This window comes from Barbus barbus (assembly GCF_936440315.1).
Source record: "Barbus barbus genome assembly, chromosome: 8".
In the NCBI taxonomy this organism is placed as follows: Eukaryota; Metazoa; Chordata; class Actinopteri; order Cypriniformes; family Cyprinidae; genus Barbus; species Barbus barbus.
The window spans coordinates 21,574,162-21,585,420 of NC_136736.1; the positions used below are offsets into that span (position 1 = coordinate 21,574,162).

Genomic DNA, 11,259 nt, shown 5'->3' on the forward strand with positions numbered 1-11,259 from the left:
CACCATTTTTTATTTATTATTATTGTCTCTGATGGAAACAATAATTCATATTTACTGTTTCTCTGCATATCGTCTCAAAAGTTCCTCCCTGTCTGTCTGTACGTCTGTCTCTCTCTTTCTCTGTCTCATACTTTCTAATGATCTTGTTTCAGTGCCAAACATTAGCCTGTCACATTAGCGCAGTTCACAGTATAAATGGGTTACAAGCTTATTATGTGTGAGTCTAAGTGTGTGTGTGTGTGTGTGTGTGTGTGTGAATGACCCCAAAGACTAAATGACATCACTAAATGAGTGTGAGGCTCAGTGCTAAGTACAGACTAGTAGACATTATGGCTGGAGCCAGCTTGACATTTGACTGCTGTAGAATAAAGCCTTTCTCTGAGACAGTTTATAATCTGATCCAACTATTGTCAAACTGAGGGAACAGATACAGTCCAATAAAATAGCATAACATTTTATTATACTTAGATAATATAAACTAGCTGAGGTCATACATGTGTCGAGTGTGTGTGAGTGAGAGTTATGCTCTTGATCTGTTTAACTTATCTTTATCTCTCTCTTTCTCTCTCTTAGGTCCTGGGTTATAGGTGCCATAGCTCTGCTGTGTCTGCTGGGGTTGACCTGGGCATTTGGGCTGATGTATATCAATGAGAGTACAGTCATCATGGCCTACCTCTTCACCATCTTTAACTCGCTGCAGGGAATGTTCATCTTCATATTTCACTGCATCCTGCAAAAGAAGGTGACACACACAAACGCAAATTCACAAAAGGGTGATTCTTCAATTAGTGGCACTTTTGACTACTTGAGAGTTTGAAAAGTGAAACTTTTTTTCTAGCTGTTTCATATGCATTTATCACATTAGATCATGGCCTTGGTCAAGCTTGGATTGATCGAGTGGGTTTTTTATATTCTGTGTGATGCTAATTACATTTTTCAGTTTTTAGAGAAAAACAAGTTTGCTTGCAGTGAATGAGTTGAAACTAAAACGATTGTTTCTTAATTCTCAAAAACTAACTAGGTTGGAAATGGCACCTACTGAAGCTACTCTCAGATCAGGGTGTAAAAAGAATATTAAATATGATTTTACATAAAGTATCCTGAAAAAAACGAACCTAATCAGCATATTAGTATGATTTCTAAAGGATCATGTGACACTGAAGAATGGAATAATGTGCTGCTGAAAATTCAGCTTTGCATTTGAACAGTAGTATATACTGTATAAAAAGTGCTTATTGAAAAGTGCAAGTAGAATTTCTTGTTTTTCTTTATAAACAGAATAAATATATATATTTTTTTTATTTAATCTTAAAAATCTGGTAAAATTAGAGCCATGCTGAAAATCAAATACATTTGAATTTATCCCCTAAAGCTAGAATGATTGTTATCCAAGATAAATCATCCTAGCTGACAGAAAAAATTCCCCTTATTTGAAGAATCATCCATGTATGTTATGCAAACATCTGCAGTATTGCAATCACGTGCACATACGCATACTGAGGCTCAATTGACCTCTTTCCTGGGCATTTTACTAAGGGTTTACTGGCCTCTCATTAGTAATTATCTCATTAATCAACCCTTCTGTCACTTGCATGCTCAATTAGAGACCCTCAGCTCATCAGATTTATTTAGCTCATGATAGATTTTAAACCTTTTAATTATCTGATGGCCGACCGGTGGATTGCTTCCAGAGTCATTTAGCATGAAAATGCTCATATCCACATTACACTGGTGCATTTTATCTGTAGAGGGAAACAGATATTGATTCAAGAAAAATAATATGTGTATGTGTGAATATTTCTATGTATTGACGGACTGTTGTGGAATTTATGTATTCCCCTATCCAACCTTTCACATGAAATAGATGTGCGTGCAGGCAACTTCTAAGCCATTAAGTGGATGATTTCAGACATTTTGGGCTAATCTACCCATCTACCTAATGGATCTGAACACAAAATATATATATTCTCTCAAAGACCCACAAGAAGCTGTTTTTACAAGTCGAGGGACTGATCTAGGCTTATTTGGGTTTTGTGAAGACAGCAGTGATTTAAATCAAAAGCTGTAAGTCCTGTTTTGTTGAGGTCTTTGAGGAGTTGGGTGTGCAGTCATCCATAGAGATGGAGAAATGAAAGCATTGGATTTTATTTGGCCGATCTTTGAGAGTTTTCTTTCAACAGCTGCACAAACAATAACATAGCGTCCATGTTAACAACATTAAAAAGCAATTATAGCTATATTATTGCTGATACAATGGGGAATTTTGTACAGATATTGGTCATTATTGTTATTATGTCTAGATTTTTCGATGGAGCAATACAAGTTTTGAGAATTGAGGTAAAGGTCGTGATGTTGAATGTATGTGTTTTTCCTGATTAAGATTACAGTGTAAGGAAGGCCGTCCAGCATGCTAACTATTGAAGTCATGTAAATTATATGAGGGTTCCTGCCATGCACACGAAAGTTCACTTTGCCGTTCACAAGTGCACACACACACACACACACACATTAAACACAGATGTGCTTGCACAGACACACTGTAACCTGCAGGAACTAAGATGAACCCAGTAAACTCTTTATCACTAGGATACAAGGAATGGCCAATCGATTAAAAAATTTAATCTAATTACAAAAAATGCTGACTAATTAATCAAATCACAATTAATCACATACTTCAATACTTGAAATCTCCTAAATGAAGGCTTAATGTTACTATCAAGTAGAAAATAACTTTTCCTTAAAGCTTTAAAACAGGTTAGTGTGCACATCTTAATCATTGGTTTTAGTAGTGAACTGTTTTCCAATAATTATAAGATACATATATCATTAATTATCATTTCATAAATATCATTAGGTTTTGGCAAGTCATACCACAATGCATTTTACAACCTGAACTAAACACAAAAAATATTAAAAGGAATTTGATTTCAGAAATAAAAACATGCTTACCATAGAAGAGGTGTCATTATATGAATGAATTGCATATGTACTTTTAAATAAATTTAATAGATTTAATTTGTTCAGTTTATGTCTCTTTATTGTTTGTTTAATACTGTTTATACTGTCCTGAATAGGCTATTTCACATAACAGATGTTTATATATTCTCCACAAGACAAAATAATTGAATTTATAAAAAATTACCCCATTCAAAAGTTTACATACCCTTGAATCTTTACACTGTGTGTCGTTTCCTGGATGATCCACAACTGTCTTTCTGTTATGGGATAGTTGTTCATGAGTCCCTCGTTGGTCCTGAGCAGTTGGTCAACTCTCTGCTGTTCTTCAGAAAAAAAACTCCAGCTCCTGCACATTCAGTCACTGTTGGAAAGGGTTCAAATATGCAGAAAATGCTGGAAACTACCCCCCCCCCCCCCCCCCCCCCCCCCCCCAAAAAAATAAAATAAACCCCAGCAACCTTCGTTTACCAATATGTGTGTGTGTGTGTGTGTGTGTGTGACTTTGCAGGTGCGAAAGGAATATGGCCGATGTCTCCGCACACACTGCTGCAGCGGGAAGAGTGTGGAGTCAACCATCTCCACTTCAACAAAGACCAGTACAGCCCGCACACCTGGACGTTATTCCACCAACTCACAGGTAACACACACACACACCTGCAGGGGATCCTCCAAAACCATCTCAAGTGATTTTTCTAGGCCAGTGACTGGTGAAGCTGTCAATGGTCAATGCAGTCATCAGCTTGTTATTTCTATGCACAGAAAGCACTTTAGCTCTGGCGTTTTCTTATTCATGGATGAATACAGTCCCACATGACCCAATTTCCCATTCAGCCTTATTTTAAATGGTGCACTCAGCATTCTGCTAACCTCGTGAATTCGTGACTATAATCAGAAAGGTTTTCAATGCTGTATTCCAATTAGCCATTAGCCATAGTACAGTGCCGATAACTGTAGACAAAAAAGGAAAATAAAAGCAACCTCACTGATCGAATGGCTGTATTATGTGTGATATAAGACACTAGATACTAGATATAAAATAAGTTATCTGTATTACACTACCATTGACGCATAATACAATTTCTTTGTTTGCTTTCTTTGAATGCTGCTTTCCTTTCGGTTAGAAACTGAACATCGACCCCCTCTCTTTCTCTGTTGTCAGAGTCGTATTCGTAGGATGTGGAATGACACTGTCAGGAAGCAGTCAGAGTCATCTTTCATCACCGCTGATATGAACAGCTCAGCGACTCTCAACAGAGGTAAAGCCAAACACACGCACACAAACACAAACATGGAAACCATGTGTACACATGTACACAGTATTCATACACGTATATATTGACAGAAACTGTACACACACACACAATGAAAACAGGTTGTTTGTATCTGAAAAGTGGAACAGAAACCAGTGGTCGTTTGACTCTTATAGGTTAATTCTGACCAATGAGATTAACCATACACAGAAAAATAATACACCCTAAAAACAGATATTATGTTTCTTAAACTATGGGCACTTACTTGTTGCTTGGATAATATTTTAGCATTTTAACACTTCAAAAAAGTTTAAACAGCAGTTTTTTTTTTATATGTGAAGGTTTTTTACTGGCCTTCATAATTTATTTTTGCTTCTTAAATGCCTTACTCATTTAAAAGTTTAAAAATTAAAGTATAAAAGTATGTGTTTACAAAGTATAAAACTATATTATTTTACCCTTTTAATCTTGATTAATTAGAATTTTATATATCCCATAAAAATATGTCATCGCATTTTAAAAACTATGAAAATCTAAGTAAAGAATTGCATGAAGATAAACCATTTCAATATTCATTTTATGTGACAGCTGTTCCTTCATATCATAACCAATATTTTTACTACTACTATTTTTTTTTCAACTGCTTAAACACAAAATCTTTACTTGTCACACAATTTCTGAAACATGACACTCAAACACCAGAACCACACACCAAATCTGCAAAACCATACACGAATTCTCGGCCTTTGACTCAGTTTTTAATTTCATAAAACATATTTTGCAAAACACAACACACAACTCTCTAATGTAACACAAAAATCGAACAGGAATTAATATTATGGCAAAGGTGTTTGCAAATGTTTGCTTTTGAGATGTGTTTGTGATATTTTGAATGCAAGTGATGTGAGGCATTTTGCATTTTGTGTGTGCAATTCTTGTATTTGTGTGTAAAGGTTTGAAAAAAAGAGGCAAAGTTTTGAAAATGTAAGCAGTTGAAAAAACTGTAATAAACTTGTAAAAGTGTACTAGTTTACCAAGGATACAAAATTGTCAGTGAAGAGCACACTTGAATGTGACATGTGAAGAAAACAAAGATGAAAAGGTGAATATAAATAGAAGACCTCTAGTGTGTGTCATTTCCTATCAAGTTGTAATTTTGTTGTTTTGAAAAAAAAAATGTTTGTGTGTGTGTTTAGGATATATAAAATCAGGATATATGAAAAGAAACAAATTGGTTGGTTTATTCCAAAAAGGTTGCAAATGTCATTTCCATCACAGTTAGTTACACCATAAAATGCTGTTTGTTAGTTATAGTTAGTAGACAAATGACAAACTAGTAAGTGTTTTAAAAGTGTTCCCAAGGCCAAAAGTGCTCATAGATAAAGAATCGTATGAGTGTGTTTTTTTTTAATGAGAGAAGGAGAAAAAAAGCTGCAGAAAAGTCTGGAACGCAACAGGAAAGCCCTCCAACTTTCTGACCTTGGAGTCCAGATGGATCAGACATCTGTGTATGTGCTCTTGTTCTGCTCATTCTCAAACACTGCCTGCCTCTGTTATGTCCAAGCGCTAATATGATTTGCTCTTCCGAGCTTCTTTGTCTTCTCCATCCTGTGTAAACAAGAATGTGAGATTTTAAACGTCTTCCAGCGACATCAGAGCTGAAGCCATGGAAAAACGCTCCCAATTAAGTCACTCTAGCAGGACAAAATGTCAAACATCAACAGCTGTCCAACATAAACATCATCTATGCTGAGTTCTGTACTGATGTTACTCTCCGCATGGGAGGTTTTACATTCCTGTCCACCCGAACTAACATGTTTAAAGCTGTTTAAACACAAGTTTACTGACTCCTTGTCTGCATCATTCTAACTGTTTATTGTACATCTTTTTTCTGTCTCTTTGTTGCTCCTTCCTTCTGTCTTCTCTCAACTTCCTGCCTCCATATCTGTCTCTCTTCCTTTCTCTCTTTCTGTCTCTGTTTGTGGGTGTTGTAGGTACCATGGCTAACCATCTCATCTCCAATGCTTTGTTACGTCCTCATGGCACTAATCCTTATAACACACTACTGGGAGAGTCTGCTGTGTACAATAACCCTACTGCCAACATGTTCAACACGCAAGGTTTGCCTCTCACATACACAGTTACAAACTTGAGCACTTTTTGGATGGTAATTGTCTCTCAGGGTGACAAACTGTGAAATTTACATGAGATGTGAGGCAAAATCGTCACACTTAATTAGCTATAATCCACTAATTTGCCCCAAATTTTTCATTTGTTCATTATTTATTTATAAAGCTGTCAGAAAACAATATGGTGGTGGTGTGGTAATTTTACTGTATAAGAAAATAAAAATGTAAAAAAAAAATCTTGATTAAAATCTCTAAAAATATATTTTTGTATTCTACATATCTGTCAATAATACCTCATGTTTTTTAAATACTCCATATGATGAGTATATTGGAGTACATCCTATTAGGTAATTCATATTGGAAAAATTTATTAAAATAAAAAAAACTACACAGCGGTAAATTTCTTTATTCATTCTATTATAATTCAACTTCCTTAAATTCAAATTTGAAAGACTATTCTGCATCTTGTTCGTTACCTTGGGAAATGTAAAATGCATTAACATTCCTAATGGTATTCATGCACACACAAGATGATCCAGAGTTAGCACTGATATCCTACATACATAGCCTACTTCCTGTGCCTGTTTAATGAGCTTGTTTATGTTGATTCTATGTCCATCTGTTCTGTTTAATAATTTGGTGGTATAAGAACATTTCAGCCTAGCATCTGTCCTAAACTCAGCAGGTTAGCATTCAGTCACTAATACCTGTCACAGTCTGAGCTGAATATAATACTTCTTACTCTCTGTCTGTGGACATGTTCCATAAGCATTTATGTATGTAATCATTCTCTCTCTCTCTTTCTTGTGCGCTCTCGCTCTCTCCTTTCATGCGGATCTGCAGCCTCCTACAGAGATTCAAGTATGATTCATTTACTTTCACAACAGCTCCACGTTTATAATATATTCTCCTCTGCTTCTCTCTTCTTTAATCTTCTCCTCTTCCTCATCCCTCCTGTTCCCTCCTCTTTTTCCTCCCCCTGTTAAATCCGCATCCCACCTATATTCATCTTTTTCTTATTTGAAGTTAATATCCTATTTGATATCATCTTTCATGAAGCATACATGAACCTATTCATATTACCATCAACAATCATAAATACTGTATATATAAGATTTTTTTGGTCACACTTTATTTTAAGGTTCAATTCTCGCTATTAACAAACCATTAACTATGACTTTTGCCTCACTAAACGCCTAATTTGTTGCTTATTAATAGTTAGTAAGGTAGTTGTTAAGTTTAGGTATTGGGTAGGATTAGGTATGTAGAATATGGTCATGCAAAATATGTGTTTTATAAGTACTAATAAACAGCCAATATGTGAATAATAGGCATGCTAATAAGCAACTAGTTAATAGTGAGAATTGGTCCCTGTACTAAAGTGTTACCGATTTTTTTTTTTTTTTTTTTTTTTTGTGTGTGCGTGTATGTACCAAAATGTTGTAAATGAGGTTCTGTTGTAATTTCCTCTGTTTCAGAAGGCCTTCTCAACAACGCACGGGACTCCAGCGTTATGGATACGCTGCCGCTTAATGGTAATCATGGCAACAGCTACGGTGTGGCAGCAGGCGATTACCTTACCTACAGTTCTCGCGGCAGCGAGCCACCAACTACGCTTGAGAAGAAGATCCTGAAGGAGCTGACGGCAAACTACGCTCCATCGTACCTCAACACCCAGGAGCGACAGGGAAAAGCCCACCAGGGCACCTTGACCAATAAACTCAACAACCACCTGGCCAACGGAGGGGTCGCGGGGTCATCGTCTATTGCCAAAGACGAAGTCATGGTGCTCGACAACCCTGGAGCGTTTCACCGACACGACGACGGGGGCGGGTTAAGTCTGGAGCTCATCAGGGAGGAGTCGCAAGCACCACTCCTCCCACCGAGACCGCCCCCTCCGGAAAACCACGCCCCCTTGCACACGTTTTCAGCCCACCGGCGCCTGCCACAGGAGAACAGCGAGAGCTTCTTCCCGCTGCTCCCCAACGACACGCACACACACTCCTCGCACACACACACTCCTCGCGCGCACACACACTCCCCCCTCAGAGACTCGCTCTACACCAGCATGCCCACGCTCACTGACCTCCCGCATGGCACTGACGACCTCATCAACGGTCTGCACGACGACGAAGATGATGAGGATGACGACGGCGAGGAGGAAGAGGGCAGTGAACTGCACCTGGCCAACGGCAAAGAGGTCGTAATGGAGGCAGACGACGTATACTACAAAAGCATGCCGAACCTGGGCTCCAGGAATCACATACAGGAACTAGAGAGCTATTACCAGATGGGACGTGGAGGCAGTGACGGGTTCATCGCCCCACCTGAGAAAGAAGACTCGTCGCCAGAAGAACAGCCACCAGACCCCTCACAACTGGTCACCAGCCTATAGACACTGACGCACACACACAGCGTGTGTGTGTGTGTGTGTGTGTATGTGTGTGTGAGTGTGACACAATGCACAAGGCATGGGATACACTACCTACTGCACTGATAGAGAGACTTATTCCAGATAGCCCCCTGATTCCAGTACATACGAGGATCCTGTCACCAAAATCCTGCTCCAGTTAGAACCAGAAACTAGTAACCCATTCCTATGCTAGAACAAGGACTACCGCGTGTAGGCAGGTCTTGTGGACTTTTTTCTCGTCAATCTCCTAGGAAGCCGATCTGCTGAGTAAAACTCTTGTGGATCGTCAATTCGGAGACGCGAACAAACTTTTGCTCCCTGGACCATTTGCATAGATCTCCTTCATCCGATGGCTGTCTGATTCTCCTCAAAACTCACCACTGATTGTGGAACAGACTGCGGACAACTAGCTGCCATTTTAGATGAGCGTGTATGATAATGAGACTTTGAACTCTTCTGTCGTACTGAACTGCATTACCCACAACTCTCTAGAAGACTTCTCTATGATTCTCTGCTGCACACATTCCTTCTCGTTTAGCACCGTTTCTGAGCGTGAAATCACAAAAGACGCATCTATTCTTGAAGACTAAGGACGCATCTTGTTTTCTTACATATATTTTTCAGTAATAATCTCAGTTATGGGAAAGGTAATCTTCACTAATTACAAAGAAATGGAACTGTTTTCCATGTAAAATGTACAGATTCCCGATATTGCATATGATCGTATGCATTTCATGTTTTTTGTCACATTTTGCCCCTTGTATGTGTTTTTGTAGACTAGACCAATCCTGCAATGCTGTGCTGGTCCTCCAAAATACTATCCCTGATAGCGCACAGCACAAACACATATCTACATACACACTCTCGTTTGGAAGGATGACTGTGGCCTCCTCCTTTTTTTTTTTTCCAAATGCAACACTTTGTCATTCTAATTCTCAATGTGTCGATGATCACCAAGAGATTTTGGGGAAATGACTGTTGTGTGATTGACAGCTATTGCAGATGGGATCCCAAGGATGCTGGAATGTTGTCATGTCATGAGTTCTAGAACGTTTACCCTTCAACACGCCATTTTTTATGTGTAAGAGCAGAAATCGTATTTTGGATGCATTTTGAAGAATTCCAGCTTATTGAAATTCCAGTCTCACGTGTTGACACAGCTAAAATTGTTCTCAGGCTAAAAGATGGTCTATTATTGCGCTTCATCAAGAAGAGTAAGAAAGGCTAGCATGATGTGAATTGGAACAGGTCCAATAAAAGTGTGAACTGGGGAAATCATGATTACGAATCGTGTGGAGCATGTGTAAACATAAAATAACCATGTAAAAGAGCAGACTAGAAGGAATAGGACTTTAATGGAGTGGTTTGGAAGATGGAAACAACCTTGTAAAGGTCGGTTTCTGAAACTACTGTTTACTTGTTCTCAAACTGAGACTCCCTGTAGCTTGCACATCTATCCCTTGTTTACCCACCCTGAGAAAATTGACTGCATATTTATTTCTGTGATTCAGTCTTTCAACAGATCAGAAATGTAGGATCCTAGAGAGCGTCGGGAAAATAATCGGATCGGCACTGAGACCTTTTTTATTGTTATTATCATCAATATTATTATTATTACAATATCAATGAAATTATTATTTATTCTTTTCATATGCATTCTAAACTGAATGAACTCATAACTAATATTTGTTGTAACAGTGAAAGTTGTTTGCCAACAAATAAAATGACTGAATTAATATTTACAATATTTCACAAGGGAGAGGTGTGAGTTTCTGCTTCATTGTTTGCTTTTTAATTGGATTTTTCAATTATACTTTCAACAAGACGAGGAATGGTCATGACTCCTCTGGGCAGTTTTTCAGGGAAGGATTGTCATGGAGTAAATTGTACTGTGGATTGTGATTCTCTGTTGCAAATCCTTTTGGACTAGACTAAATCTCTGTCTGGGAAACCAGCCGGAAGACTTTAACAGTCATTCTATACTGACCCAGTTTCGGTACCGGCACCAGTCAAACGAGCACGGTACCAATTAATTATGCACATCTGAGAGGAGCGCCAGCACAAACAGTGTAATTACGACCTATTGATTTTCATGTCTTTCCATGCAAACAGACACACGTCCGTCTGCAAACACGCCCAAATGTCAGACAGCCTGCGCGTGTGAGTGTGTCTGTGAGAGTTCGCTCTGCCAAATGTTACCACTTTCATGAATAATTATAAGCTGTTTTGACAGGCACTTGAGCATTTTGAAAGGAAGGAGGGATGCAGCTTTCCCCTCCAAGCAGACTATATAGCTCCATACTCTAGAGCCCTGTCCTGCCTTTGACATGAGTATTGTGTGTGTGTGTGTGTGTGTACTGGTATATATGGTTTATGAGGACACAAATGTGTATAACGACATGGGTACTACAACGTAATCATGGTTTATGAGGACAATTCCTGTGTCCCCGTAAAACAAAAGGCTTAAACATACAAAACGGTGTTTTTTGAAATTCAAAAATTGCTAGTA

General features: G+C 38.3%; 1 protein-coding gene across 4 annotated transcripts in view; it reads left to right on the forward strand.

Moving 5' to 3' along the window:
- The window catches only part of LOC306874149 (adhesion G protein-coupled receptor L3-like), a 70,421-nt gene extending 59,924 nt beyond the window's left edge, over positions 1-10,497 (forward strand). For 2 of the 4 annotated variants that reach the window (XM_079423963.1, XM_079423960.1), the window contains 6 exons: positions 574-742; positions 3,467-3,595; positions 4,118-4,214; positions 6,203-6,328; positions 7,181-7,198; positions 7,816-10,497. In XM_079423963.1, coding sequence (XP_079280089.1) covers positions 574-742; positions 3,467-3,595; positions 4,118-4,214; positions 6,203-6,328; positions 7,181-7,198; positions 7,816-8,732 — 1,456 coding nt within the window. In that variant the 3' untranslated portion in view covers positions 8,733-10,497. The remainder of the gene's footprint in view (positions 1-573; positions 743-3,466; positions 3,596-4,117; positions 4,215-6,202; positions 6,329-7,180; positions 7,199-7,815) is intronic. The other 2 variants (XM_079423961.1, XM_079423962.1) reach the window with 2 other exon arrangements.
- The last annotated feature ends 762 nt before the right edge of the window (positions 10,498-11,259 follow it).